A 14,363-nucleotide genomic window follows, 5' to 3' on the forward strand; every position below is an offset into this window, starting at 1 on the left:
TCATGTCGGCGGTTTCCTCAGCGGTTCCCTCAGTGTCGGTCATTTCGGCGGTCTCCTCAGTGTCAGTGGTTCCCTCAGTGTCGGACATGTCGGCGGTCTCCTCAATGTCGGCAGTTCCCTCAGTGTCGGTCATTTCGGCGGTCTCCTCAGTGTCAGTGGTTCCCTCAGTGTTGGTCATGTCGGCGGTCTCCTCAATGTCGGCAGTTCCCTCAGTGTCGGTCATGTCGGCGGTTCCCTCAGTGTCGGTCATGTCGGCGGTCTCCTCAGTGTCGGCGGTCTCATTCAGTGTCGGTCATGTTGGCGGTCTCATTCAGTGTCGGTCATGTCGGCGGTCTCCTCAGTGTCGGTCATGTCGGCGGTCTCCTTCAGTGTTGGCGGTCTCCTTCAGTGTCGGTCATGTCGGCGGTCTCCTCAGTGTCGGTCATGTCGGCGGTCTCCTTCAGTGTCGGCGGTCTCCTTCAGTGTCGGTCATGTCGGCGGTCTCCTCAGTGTCGGCCATGTCGGCGATCTCCTTCAGTGTCGGCGGTTCCCTCAGTTTCGGTCATGTCGGCGGTCTCCTCAGTGTCGGTGGTCTCCTCAGTGTCGGTCATGTCGGCGGTCTCCTCAGTGTCGGCGGTCTCCTCAGTGTCGGCGGTCTCCTCAGTGTCGGCGGTCTCCTCAGTGTCGGCGGTCTCCTCAGTGTCGGCGGTCTCCCCAGTGTCGGCGGTCTCCCCAGTGTCGGTCATGTCGGCGGTCTCCTCTGTGGTTCCCTCAGCGTCGGTCATGTCAGCAGTCTCCTCAGTGGTTCCCTCAGTGTCGGCGGTCTCCTCAGTGTCGGTCATGTCGGCGGTCTCCTCAGTGGTTCCCTCAGTGTCGGCGGTCTCCTCAGTGTCGGTCATGTCGGCGGTCTCCTCAGTGGCTCCCTCAGTGTCGGCGGTCTCCTCAGTGTCGGTCATGTCGGCGGTTCCCTCAGTGTCGGCTGTCTCCTCAGTGTCGGTCATGTCGGCGGTCTTCTCAGTGGTTCCCTCAGTGTCGGCGGTCTCCTCAGTGTCGGTCATGTCGGCGGTCTCCTCAAGTGTCGGCGGTCTCCTCAGTGGTTCCCTCAGTGTCGGCGGTCTCCTCAGTGTCGGTCATGTCGGCGGTCTCCTCAGTGGTTCCCTCAGTGTCGGCGGTCTCCTCAGTGGTTCCCTCAGTGTCGGCGGTCTCCTCAGTGTCGGCGGTCTCCTCAGTGGTTCCCTCAGTGTCGGCGGTCTCCTCAGTGGTTCCCTCAGTGTCGGCGGTCTCCTCAGTGTCGGCGGTCTCCTCAGTGGTTCCCTCAGTGTCGGCGGTCTCCTCAGTGGTTCCCTCAGTGTCGGCGGTCTTCTCAGTGGTTCCCTCAGTGTCGGCGGTCTCCTCAGTGTCGGTCATGTCGGCGGTCTCCTCAGTGGTTCCCTCAGTGTCGGCGGTCTCCTCAGTGTCGGTCATGTCGGCGGTCTCCTCAGTGGTTCCCTCAGTGTCGGCGGTCTCCTCAGTGGTTCCCTCAGTGTCGGCGGTCTCCTCAGTGTCGGCGGTCTCCTCAGTGGTTCCCTCAGTGTCGGCAGTCTCCTCAGTGGTTCCCTCAGTGTCGGCGGTCTCCTCAGTGTCGGCGGTCTCCTCAGTGGTTCCCTCAGTGTCGGCGGTCTCCTCAGTGGTTCCCTCAGTGTCGGCGGTCTCCTCAGTGTCGGCGGTCTCATTCAGTGTCGGTCATGTCGGCGGTCTTCTCAGTGGTTCCCTCAGTGTCGGCGGTCTCCTCAGTGTCGGTCATGTCGGCGGTCTTCTCAGTGGTTCCCTCAGTGTCGGTCATGTCGGCGGTCTCCTCAGTGTCGGTCATGTCGGCGGTCTTCTCAGTGGTTCCCTGAGTGTCGGCGGTCTCCTCAGTGTCGGCGGTCTCCTCAGTGGTTCCCTCAGTGTCGGCGGTCTCCTCAGTGTCGGTCATGTCGGCGGTCTCCTCAGTGGTTCCCTCAGTGTCGGCGGTCTCCTCAGTGTCGGTCATGTCGGCGGTCTTCTCAGTGTCGGTCATGTCGGCGGTCTTCTCAGTGGTTCCCTCAGTGTCGGTCATGTCGGCGGTCTCCTCAGTGTCGGTCATGTCGGCGGTCTTCTCAGTGGTTCCCTGAGTGTCGGCGGTCTCCTCAGTGTCGGCGGTCTCCTCAGTGGTTCCCTCAGTGTCGGCGGTCTCCTCAGTGTCGGTCATGTCGGCGGTCTCCTCAGTGGTTCCCTCAGTGTCGGCGGTCTCCTCAGTGTCGGTCATGTCGGCGGTCTCCTCAGTGTCGGTCATGTCGGCGGTCTCCTCAGTGTCGGCGGTCTCCTCAGTGTCGGTCATGTCGGCGGTCTTCTCAGTGGTTCCCTCAGTGTCGGTCATGTCGGCGGTCTCCTCAGTGTCGGTCATGTCGGCGGTCTTCTCAGTGGTTCCCTGAGTGTCGGCGGTCTCCTCAGTGTCGGCGGTCTCCTCAGTGGTTCCCTCAGTGTCGGCGGTCTCCTCAGTGTCGGTCATGTCGGCGGTCTCCTCAGTGGTTCCCTCAGTGTCAGCGGTCTCCTCAGTGTCGGTCATGTCGGCGGTCTTCTCAGTGGTTCCCTGAGTGTCGGTCATGTCGGCGGTCTCCTCAGTGGTTCCCTCAGTGTCAGCGGTCTCCTCAGTGTCGGTCATGTCGGCGGTCTTCTCAGTGGTTCCCTGAGTGTCGGCGGTCTCCTCAGTGTCGGCGGTCTCCTCAGTGGTTCCCTGAGTGTCGGCGGTCTCCTCAGTGGTTCCCTCAGTGTCGGCGGTCTCCTCAGTGTCGGTCATGTCGGCGGTCTTCTCAGTGGTTCCCTGAGTGTCGGCGGTCTCCTCAGTGTCGGCGGTCTCCTCAGTGGTTCCCTCAGTGTCGGCGGTCTCCTCAGTATCGGTCATGTCGGCGGTCTTCTCAGTGGTTCCCTGAGTGTCGGCGGTCTCCTCAGTGTTGGCGGTCTCCTCAGTGGTTCCCTCAGTGTCGGCGGTCTCCTCAGTGTCGGTCATGTCGGCGGTCTCCTCAATGGTTCCCTCAGTGTCGGCGGTCTCCTCAGTGTCGGTCATGTCGGCGGTCTCCTCAGTGGTTCCCTCAGTGTCGGCGGTCTCCTCAGTGTCGGTGGTCTCCTCAGTGGTTCCCTCAGTGTCGGCGGTCTCCTCAGTGTCGGTCATGTCGGCGGTCTCCTCAGTGGTTCCCTCAGTGTCGGCGGTCTCCTCAGTGTCGGTCATGTCGGCGGTCTTCTCAGTGGTTCCCTGAGTGTCGGCGGTCTCCTCAGTGGTTCCCTCAGTGTCGGCGGTCTCCTCAGTGTCGGTCATGTCGGCGGTCTCCTCAGTGGTTCCCTGAGTGTCGGCGGTCTCCTCAGTGTCGGCGGTCTCCTCAGTGGTTCCCTCAGTGTCGGCGGTCTCCTCAGTGTCGGTCATGTCGGCGGTCTCCTCAGTGGTTCCCTCAGTGTCGGTCATGTCGGCGGTCTCCTCAGTGGTTCCCTCAGTGTCGGCGGTCTCCTCAGTGTCGGTGGTCTCCTCAGTGGTTCCCTCAGTGTCGGCGGTCTCCTCAGTGTCGGTCATGTCGGCGGTCTCCTCAGTGGTTCCCTCAGTGTCGGCGGTCTCCTCAGTGTCGGTCATGTCGGCGGTTCCCTCAGTGTCGGCTGTCTCCTCAGTGTCGGTCATGTCGGCGGTCTCCTCAGTGGTTCCCTCAGTGTCGGTCATGTCGGCGGTCTTCTCAGTGGTTCCCTCAGTGTCGGCTGTCTCCTCAGTGTCGGTCATGTCGGCGGTCTTCTCAGTGGTTCCCTCAGTGTCGGCGGTCTCCTCAGTGGTTCCCTCAGTGTCGGCGGTCTCCTCAGTGTCGGTCATGTCGGCGGTCTCCTCAGTGGTTCCCTGAGTGTCGGCGGTCTCCTCAGTGTCGGTCATGTCGGCGGTCTCCTCAGTGGTTCCCTGAGTGTCGGCGGTCTCCTCAGTGTCGGTCATGTCGGCGGTCTCCTCAGTGGTTCCCTCAGTGTCGGCGGTCTCCTCAGTGTCGGTCATGTCGGCGGTCTCCTCAGTGGTTCCCTGAGTGTCGGCGGTCTCCTCAGTGGTTCCCTCAGTGTCGGCGGTCTCCTCAGTGTCGGTCATGTCGGCGGTCTTCTCAGTGGTTCCCTGAGTGTCGGCGGTCTCCTCAGTGTCGGTCACACCGGGGTCACTCACTTGTGCTCGTTCTGTCCGGTCTTCCCCGGTGTCACCTCCCCCGCCCCCCAGCCCGCTCCTCCCGGGGTCCGGGGGGACACAGGCCCGGGGGCAGCTCTTCTCTCCGCCCGGGGACCAGTCACATGAGTCTGCAGCTCTCCAGCGGCCCTGTCACAAGATGGCGACCATCTGGACTCGGCGACGGCTACAGAGAGAGAGGCGGGCACGCGCTCCGGAGCCGGTGTCGGGGCTGCACGAGGCGGCGGGTCCTGCGGTAATCCGGGCACCGAGGAGAGAGCGGCACAAGCAGCGACCAGAACCGAGCGGCGACCACACACGTGACGTCACAGGGGGCGGGCGCTGCCTCCTTCGTGGCGTTGACGACGAGCTGAGGGGCGGGCTCTGGCTGACGCCTCGTCAGGGGCGTGGCTAGGGGCGGGCCTTCACGGCGTTTGACTGGCAGGTGGCTGCACATTTGCTCAGGCGATCGGTGCACTCGGATATTGCGCAGGCGCGGTATTTAATAAGGCTGGGTTCACACGTAGCGGAAATTACCGCGAGAGTTCTGGAATTCCATTCCGCTGGAATATCGCATTTTAAATTCCAGCGGAAAAACTAGCATTTTGCGAGCGTTTTCCAAGCGATCTGTAGCATCGCTTAGAGAACTGATTGACAGGTTGGTCACACTCGTCATAGTGTTTGACGAGGGTGACCAATTTTTAACTATTGAGGCCTCCTATGCGGCATCAGTAGTAAAAGATAAAATGTAAAAAATAATAATAAAATAAAATATATTGTTATTCTCACCTTCCGACGTCCCGCGCAGCCTTCCCACCTCTCTCCATGCTCCCGGTCCCAGTAATCCTTTGTGACAATTACCGCAATGACGTCGCGATCCCGCGAGAACGGACGTCATCGCTCGCAAAGGCTTACTGGGACCGGGAGCGTGGAGAGAGGTGGGAAGGCTGCGCGGGACGTCGGAAGGTGAGAATAACAATATTTTTTATTTTAAATTCTATTTTTTACAGGGATATGGTACCCAAAGCCCGGAGGACAGTCTCCTCTCCTCCGGACCGTGGGTACCATCCGCAAATGTTCCGCTTACTTTTTGCATGGTGTGCACAGCCACATGCGGAAAGTAAGCGGAACAATGCATTCCTATGGGTGCGGGATCGCCGCGATTCCGCGAAATTAATGAGCCTGCTGCGTTTTTTACCGCGAAGCGATTCCACCGCGGTAAAAACCGCAGCATTAGCACAGCATTGCGGAATCCCATGGGAATGCATGGGATGCTTATTTTTCGTGGCAAAATCGCGCGGTTAAAACCGCCGCGGAAGCGCGAAAAAAACGCCACGTGTGAACTCAGCCTAAAGGGAAACTGTCACTCCATTTTTCGAGTATCAGCTGCTGGGATCAGGGGCTTTTCTGCAGCATTCTGTAATGCTGTAGATAAGCCCCCGATGTAACCTGAAAGAGAAGAAAAATGAGATATTATACTCACCGGGGGCGGTCCAGTCGGTCCGATGGGTGTTACGGTCCGGTCCGGCGCCGCCCTTCTTCTAACGGTGACGTCCTCTTCTTTGCTGCCTGTTGTGCCTCTGGCGCAGGCGCACTGCTCTGCCTGCTGAGGGCCGAGCAGAATACTGCAGTGCGCAGGCGCCGGACCTCCAGGAAGGATGGGAAATCTTGAAAAATGAAATTCTCAAAGCGCAATTGTTAATAATTCCGAAAAGAGGGAAGAATAGGAAGCATGTAAGGAAACCAGGATGGATGAACACAGAACTTAAGCACATGCTAAAAAGGAAGAAAAAAATGTTTATCAAATGGAAAGAGGGAGGCATATCTAAAGAAGAATATAATGCTGTCTGCAGAACCTGCAGGGCACAAATCAGATTATCTAAAGCTGACAATGAATTGAGGCTTGCAAGAGATGTCAAAAGCAATAATAAAGGATTTTGGGGATATGTCAAAAGTAAAAGAAAAGTCAAAGATGCTATAGGATTTGTACAGGATGTAAATGATGAAATGGTAAGACAGGATGTTGAGAAGGCCGAACTTTTAAATTCCTATTTTGCATCTGTTTTCTCTCAGAAAGGAAAAGTAACATCAACTGTTCTTCACTGTCCTATTAAGGGAATAGAAGAATCCAGGATATCTATAAACAGAAAGATAGTGAGGAAACACTTAGCTAACCTAAATGAATTCAAGTCTCCAGGTCCAGATGAATTACACCCCAGAGTACTGAAGGAGATAGCAGAAGACATAATCTTTGAAAATTCTTGGAGAACAGGAGAAGTCCCAGAAGACTGGAGAAGAGCAAATGTTGTTCCTATCTTCAAAAAGGGGAAGAAGGTGGACCCAGAGAACTATAGGCCGGTGAGTCTGACTTCTATACCAGGAAAGATCTTTGAACAAATTATTAAACAACATGTATGTCAGTACCTGGATAAGAATGAAGTGATTAAACAGAGTCAGCATGGGTTTGTAACTAATAAGTCATGTCAGACTAACTTAATTTCCTTCTATGACAGAATCACTGACTGGGTGGATCAGGGAAATGCTGTAGATATAGTATATCTTGACTTCAGCAAAGCATTTGACAAAGTATCTCACACAATCCTTATTGAAAAAATGGCTAAGTATGGAATAGACAAGGCAACTGATAGGTGGATTCATAACTGGCTTAGGGTGGTTTCACATTAGCGTTTCAGGGCGCACCGACGGCCTGCGCACGGCCGCCGCTAAGCTCCGCCCCCTGCCGCGCCTCCTCCGGTAGCTCCTCCTATGGGCGCATGACGCTGCATGCGTCCTGCGTCCCCTATCTTTATCACTTCGGATACAGGCCGTGCGCAGTATGCATTTGGCGGCGCATGCGTCCTTTTGACGGTGCGCCGACCAGCTCCAAACGCAACCTGTTGCAATTTGGTTGCACTCAGAGCACCGTCAAAAGGACGCATGCGCCGCCAAACGCATACTGCGCACAGCCTGCGTCCCCAGTGATAAAGATAGGGGACGCAGGACGCAGTGGGGTACCACAGGGCTCTGTCCTGGGCCCTGTATTGTTCAACATCTTTATCAACGATTTAGATGAAGGAATTGAGGGTAAACTGATTAAATTTGCTGATGACACAAAGCTAGGAGGGATAGCTAATACTAAAGAAGAGAGAGAGAGGATTCAAAAAGATATAAATAAACTGGAGCAGTGGGCAGCAACTAACAGAATGGTTTTTAACAGGGAAAATGCAAAGTACTACATCTGGGCAATAAAAATGAAAAAAGCATTCTGCTTTGAGCAGGGGAGTTGGACCAGATGACCCAGAAGGTCCCTTCCAACTCTACGATTCTATGATTCTCTCCCGGGGCTTGCGCACTGCAGGACTCTGCTGAGCAGTGCGCCTGCACAGGAGCCACAACAGGCAGCAAAGAAGAGGACGTCACCGTTAGAAGAAGGGAGGCACCGGACCGCAACACCCATCGGACCAAAATCGGACCCGGACCGCCCCTGGGTGAGTATAACTCATTTTTCTTCTCTTTCAGGTTACATTGGGGGCTTATCTACAGCATTACAGAATGCTGCAGATAAGCCCCTGATGTCGCTACCGGCAGCTGATACTTGAAAAATGGGGTGACAGATTCCCTTTAACCTTCAGTGCAGATTCTTGCTGTAAACTCATGATAAAGTGTGAGGCGTCAGGACACGGCGTGATCGAAGAAGAATGTGTCCATAATAGGCAGAGGAGGAGCCACATTTAACCCCATGGCGGTACCACATCTGGAGGACCCCGTGGCAGTACCACATGGCTGGACTTAGAACTCGTCTCCAAAGAGGATGACATAGATGACCACGGACATCTATGGTGAGCAGATTACTGCAGCCAGCTGTAATGATCTGCAGAGACGACGTGTCAGGGGTGGGGGATCCCTGGTTTCATCAGAGACTCTCCTCAATGTGCAGATTATTTTAATGCTATATTGTTGCATTGCTCCCGATACATTTCTGTAACATTTCGATTTCTCCCTTCTTTTCCTCCACTGCAGCGGCCAACTGGGATACCTGGGATGGGTAGACACACTCTTCTTTGGTGGCTCAATGTCCTGACGCTTCACACGTCGCCTCGTTTACTGTGCCGACTTCACAATAACAATCTGCACTGAAGCTTCGAGGGTGCCGTGACTATTTCTTCTATGAAAATTTACTGACGTAGCAAAATAAAGTCAAAACCAAAAACATTGAAGCCGGTCTCCGTGACACCGACAGCCCGAGGCGGTAAAATCTGTGTATATGCAAAATCGAAGTGTTGCCTGTCACCACCAATCAGGTTGGTGCTTTCATTTTGTAACCTTCCTAAGAGCTAAGAGCTGATTGGCTGCTGTGGGTGATGCAGTATTTTCCCTACAGATCTATACACATTTTTATTTTTTTTTATATTGAAAATAAATGGAGTTAAACACAACCTTATATTTAAAAATAGTCGTCACTCATTTATCGCACGCATTACAATAGAAACTCTTCCTCTTCATTTCTAAGGTAAAACCACTTGGCTGTTTGTAGCCGGTCTTTTGAGTGTTTGTTTATCCTTAGCTTCAAGTTATGAAAATCATCTTTTGGCGGGAAAACTGGTACATGATGCTACTAGGAAACAAGTCCTGGTGGAAAAAAAATCTCCAAACTGGACACTGAAAGTTACAGAAAAAAAAAACCAAAACACACTTCCAAGTTTTACCAAAACACACGTCGAGGTGGACGCACATCCATTCAGGAGCCTCGGTATACGTGGTGACGTTTATCCCCAGGTGATTGCTGGCACTGTTACCATTTGGATTAATGTGCTGTATATTCACTAATGTTATTACACAGGTAAGGCTGCTTTCACACTTGCGTTCCTTGGAGCTCCGCCCCCTGCCGCGCCTCCTTCGGTCAGCTCCGCCTATGGGCGCATGACGCTGCATGCGACCTGCATACCCTATCTTTAGCAGGCCGTGCGCAGATATGCGTTTGCCGGCGCATGCGTCCTTTTGACGGTGCGCCGACCTGCGCCAAACGCACCGTTAATATAACTACGTGATAGGTATCCTGGGGCTGTGCCATTGTGCGCTGAGCTATGGACCCATTATTGGATCACTTGCTATATAGCCATAGACAAATCCTTGTATGTAATGTGCGTCCATGCTCTCCAAGTGTATATGCCCTCCCTTCCCCATACACCTTATCTTCCAATAAACGTTTGTATTTTGATTATATATAATAATAATCTTTATTTTTATATAGCGCTAACATATTCCGCAGCCTGCACACACATATTTACAGCCTGCACACATTATCATCACTGTCCCCGATGGGGCTCACAATCTAAATTCCCTATCAGTATGTCTTTGGAATGTGGGAGGAAACCCACACAAACACGGGGAGAACATACAAACTCCTTGCAGATGTTTTCCTTCGTGGGATTCAGAACCCCAGGACTCCAAGCCAAGCGCTGCAGTGCTAACCACTGAGCCACCATACAGTGCTATCCACTGAGCCACCGTGCTGCCCAGCCTTTATTTTCTGTATTGTTTGTGTCCATTCTGCTATTTAACAATTTCTCCTGACATTTTTAATAAGTCCATGACATGCATGTTTTTTGTTTATATATATACACTCTAGACTGCTATATTCTTCCATTAGTAATCTCCATTACCCCCAGTATATAACCTCCTGTCCCCCGCCATGACATCGCCTTTACTAACATGTCATAGATAGACTGGTGGTGCGGAGATTACTGATACCAAAGCGGTCATGTCATGGGGTACACCGCCGGAACAAATCCGTCCATGACATTTCTTCCTTCATCACCTGTGATATTATGTAGAACTGGAAGGAACCGCACCAACTCAGTCACAAAGTGGAGACCACATAAGATTACCGAGCGAGGGTCTGAGGTGCTGAGGAACAGAGGGCAGAAAAGTCACCAACACTATGCTGACTCCATAACTGCAGAGTCCAGACCTCCTCTGGTATAAACACTGCTCCCCTGCTGGGTAATTCATGGGCGAGCAGCTGCATGCAGCCGTACATCACCAAGCACAATGCCGAGCATCGGATGGAGTGGTGTAAAGCCGCCACCACTGGACTCTGGAGGAGACGTGTTCTGTGAAGTGACAGATCACACCTCTCTATCTGCGTCTGATGGAGGAGTCTGGGTTTGGTGATTCCAGGAGGACGTTACCCCCTGACTGCATTGTGCCCCCTGTATAGATGGTGAAGAACGATAATGCTATGAGCTGTTATCAGGGGGCAGCCACGGACCCTCAGCTCCAGTGATGGGAAATCTTAATCTTCAGCACAAGACATTGTGGACAATTGTAGCTTCAGCTCTGTGGGAACAGTTTGGGGCAGACTCTTATCTGCCCCCATGACTGTGCCCAGTGCACAAGCTCCATACAGACATGGAGGAGAACATGAGCGGCCGCACAGACCCCAAACCTCTGCCAACCTCTAATGGAGATTATGAGCCCGGCCTCCCCCCCAACATCAGGGCCTGACCCCACAAATGCTCTTATGGAGTGAGGCCACCTCTAAAATCTTTTAGAACTCCTTCTAGAAGAGCAGAGAAGTTATATCTGTATTGGAGCGACTCCATATTAATGTCTATGGATGTAGATGAGGACAGAGAAGCCCCCGGAGGTGGATGTGGGGGGCACATACTTTCTCCATATTAATGTCTATTGATGTAGATGAGGACAGTGAAGCCCCCGGAGGTGGATGTGGGGGGCACATACTTTCTCCATATTAATGTCTATGGATGTAGATGAGGACAGTGAAGCCCCCGGAGGTGGATGTGGGGGGCACATACTTTCTCCATATTAATGTCTATGGATGTAGATGGAGGACAGAGAAGCCCCCGGAGGTGGATGTGGGGGGCACATACTTTCTCCATATTAATGTCTATGGATGTAGATGAGGACAGAGAAGCCCCCGGAGGTGGATGTGGGGGGCACATACTTTCTCCATATTAATGTCTATGGATGTAGATGAGGACAGAGAAGCCCCCAGAGGTGGATGTGGGGGGCACATACTTTCTCCATATTAATGTCTATGGATGTAGATGAGGACAGAGAAGCCCCCGGAGGTGGATGTGGGGGCACATACATTCTCCATATTAATGTCTATGGATGTAGATGAGGACAGTGAAGCCCCCGGAGGTGGATGTGGGGGGCACATACTTTCTCCATATTAATGTCTATGGATGTAGATGAGGACAGTGAAGCCCCCGGAGGTGGATGTGGGGGGCACATACTTTCTCCATATTAATGTCTATGGATGTAGATGAGGACAGTGAAGCCCCCGGAGGTGGATGTGGGGGGCACATACTTTCTCCATATTAATGTCTATGGATGTAGATGAGGACAGTGAAGCCCCCGGAGGTGGATGTGGGGGGCACATACTTTCTCCATATTAATGTCTATGGATGTAGATGGAGGACAGTGAAGCCCCCGGAGGTGGATGTGGGGGGCACTTACTTTCTCCATATTAATGTCTATGGATGTAGATGAGGACAGTGAAGCCCCCGGAGGTGGATGTGGGGGGCACATACTTTCTCCATATTAATGTCTATGGATGTAGATGAGGACAGTGAAGCCCCCGGAGGTGGATGTGGGGGGCACATACTTTCTCCATATTAATGTCTATGGATGTAGATGAGGACAGTGAAGCCCCCGGAGGTGGATGTGGGGGGCACATACTTTCTCCATATTAATGTCTATGGATGTAGATGGAGGACAGTGAAGCCCCCGGAGGTGGATGTGGGGGGCACATACTTTCTCCATATTAATGTCTATGGATGTAGATGAGGGCAGAGAAGCCCCCGGAGGTGAATGTGGGGGGCACATACTTTCCTCCTTATTGTCTATGGAAGTAGATGAGGACAGTGAAGCCCCCGGAGGAGGATGTGGGGGGCACATACTTTCCTCCATATTAGTGTCTATGAATGTAGGAGGTGGTCAGAGAAGCCCCCGGAGGTGGATGTGGGGGGCACATACTTTCTCCATATTAATGTCTATGGATGTAGATGGAGGACAGTGAAGCCCCCGGAGGTGGATGTGGGGGGCACATACTTTCTCCATATGTCTATGGATGTAGATGAGGACAGTGAAGTCCCCGAAGGTGGATGTGGGGGGGGACATACTTTCTCCATATTAATGTCTATGGATGTAGATGAGGACAGAGAAGCCACCGGAGGTGGATGTGGGGGGCACATACTCTCTTCATATTAATGTCTATGGATGTAGATGAGGACAGAGAAGCCCCCGGAGGTGGATGTGGGGGGCATACTTTCCTCCTTATTGTCTATGGATGTAGATAAGGACAGTGAAGCTCCCGGAGGTGGATGTGGGGGGCACTTACTTTCTCCATATTAATGTCTATGGCTGTAGATGAGGACGGTGAAGCCCCCAGAGGTGGATGTGGGGGGCACATGCTTTCCTCCTTATTGTCTATGGCTGTAGATGAGGACAGTGAAGCCCCCAGAGGTGGATGTGAGGGGCACATACTTTCCTCCTTATTGTCTATGGCTGTAGATGAGGACAGTGAAGCCCCCGGAGGTGGATGTGAGGGGCACATACTTTCCTCCTTATTGTCTATGGCTGTAGATGAGGACAGTGAAGCCCCCGGAGGAGGATGTGAGGGGCACATACTTTCCTCCTTATTGTCTATGGCTGTAGATGAGGGCAGAGAAGCCCCCGGAGGTGGATGTGGGGGGCACATACTTTCTCCATATTAATGTCTATGGATGTAGATGAGGACAGTGAAGCCCCCGAAGGTGGATGTGGGGGGCACATACTTTCTCCATATTGTCTATGGATGTAGATGGAGGACAGTGAAGCCCCCGGAGGTGGATGTGGGGGGCACATACTTTCTCCATATTAATGTCTATGGCTGTAGATGAGGACAGTGAAGCCCCCAGAGGTGGATGTGGGGGGCACATACTTTCCTCCTTATTGTCTATGGCTGTAGATGAGGACAGTGAAGCCCCCGGAGGTGGATGTGAGGGGCACATACTTTCCTCCTTATTGTCTATGGCTGTAGATGAGGACAGTGAAGCCCCCGAAGGTGGATGTGGGGGGCACATACTTTCTTCATATTAATGTCTATGGATGTAGATGAGGACAGAGAAGCCCCCGGAGGTGGATGTGGGGGGCACATACTTTCCTCCTTATTGTCTATGGATGTAGATAAGGACAGTGAAGCTCCCGGAGGTGGATGTGGGGGGCACTTACTTTCTCCATATTAATGTCTATGGCTGTAGATGAGGACGGTGAAGCCCCCGGAGGTGGATGTGGGGGGCATACTTTCCTCCTTATTGTCTATGGCTGTAGATGAGGACGGTGAAGTCCCCGGAGGTGGATGTGGGGGGCACTTACTTTCTCCATATTAATGTCTATGGCTGTAGATGAGGACGGTGAAGCCCCCAGAGGTGGATGTGGGGGGCACATGCTTTCCTCCTTATTGTCTATGGCTGTAGATGAGGACAGTGAAGCCCCCAGAGGTGGATGTGAGGGGCACATACTTTCCTCCTTATTGTCTATGGCTGTAGATGAGGACAGTGAAGCCCCCAGAGGTGGATGTGAGGGGCACATACTTTCCTCCTTATTGTCTATGGCTGTAGATGAGGACAGTGAAGCCCCCGGAGGTGGATGTGAGGGGCACATACTTTCCTCCTTATTGTCTATGGCTGTAGATGAGGACAGTGAAGCCCCCAGAGGTGGATGTGAGGGGCACATACTTTCCTCCTTATTGTCTATGGCTGTAGATGAGGACAGTGAAGCCCCCGGAGGTGGATGTGAGGGGCACATACTTTCCTCCTTATTGTCTACGGATGTAGATGAGGACAGTGAAGCCCCCGGAGGTGGATGTGGGGGGCACATACTTTCCTCCATATTAGGGTCTAAGAATGTAGGAGGTGGTCAGAGAAGCTGGAGGTCCGGCCATCTTCCCTCTAATGTGTATGTTGGGCTTCGGGCTACGTTCAGAGAAGCGTCTTATCTGTTAGTGTAATAAGCCACTCAAGGACCAACCTCGGCTAATACGCTGCTTCACGAGCGATTTTCCACATGGACTGACGGACAAATTTTCCGGACTTTTGATTTGCATCATGATTTATATTCAGAAGTCTGGACGAGCCCCTTCATAAAATAGAGTTAGAAAGTGATCCAAAAACATGCGAAAAGAAAGGAAAATCTAATAACA

The 14,363-nt window shown here is 52.9% G+C and overlaps 2 protein-coding genes across 2 annotated transcripts in view; both read right to left on the minus strand.

Moving 5' to 3' along the window:
- Positions 1–4,502, minus strand: part of MAP3K2 (mitogen-activated protein kinase kinase kinase 2) — a 55,149-nt gene extending 50,647 nt beyond the window's left edge. The window contains exon 1 of the mRNA XM_073545342.1: positions 4,157–4,502. The gene's annotated coding sequence lies outside the window, so the exon portion shown is untranslated. The remainder of the gene's footprint in view (positions 1–4,156) is intronic.
- On the minus strand, positions 1,051–9,224 carry LOC141049119 (uncharacterized). The gene is made up of 3 exons (XM_073545251.1): positions 9,183–9,224; positions 1,742–4,303; positions 1,051–1,686 (listed from the first exon to the last, which is right to left on the minus strand). The coding sequence occupies exons 1-3, from the start codon at positions 9,222–9,224 to the stop codon at positions 1,051–1,053; spliced, it is 3,240 nt and encodes a 1,079-aa protein (XP_073401352.1).
- Positions 9,225–14,363: the final 5,139 nt, after the last annotated feature.

Source organism: Dendrobates tinctorius, unplaced genomic scaffold, assembly GCF_039654945.1.
Source record: "Dendrobates tinctorius isolate UK_male_01 unplaced genomic scaffold, ASM3965494v1 ptg000143l, whole genome shotgun sequence".
NCBI lineage: Eukaryota > Metazoa > Chordata > Amphibia > Anura > Dendrobatidae > Dendrobates > Dendrobates tinctorius.

Coding starts and splice junctions, on each gene's coding strand:
- LOC141049119 (XM_073545251.1), bottom strand. CDS start 9,224: ATGGCACAGCCCCAGGATACCTATCACGTAGTTATATTAACG. Junction 4,304..9,182: donor ATCACGTAGTTATATTAACG/GTGCGTTTGGCG, acceptor ATCTTGTGACAG/GGCCGCTGGAGAGCTGCAGA. Junction 1,687..1,741: donor TGACCGACACTGAGGAGACC/GCCGACACTGAG, acceptor ACACTGAATGAG/ACCGCCGACACTGAGGAGAC.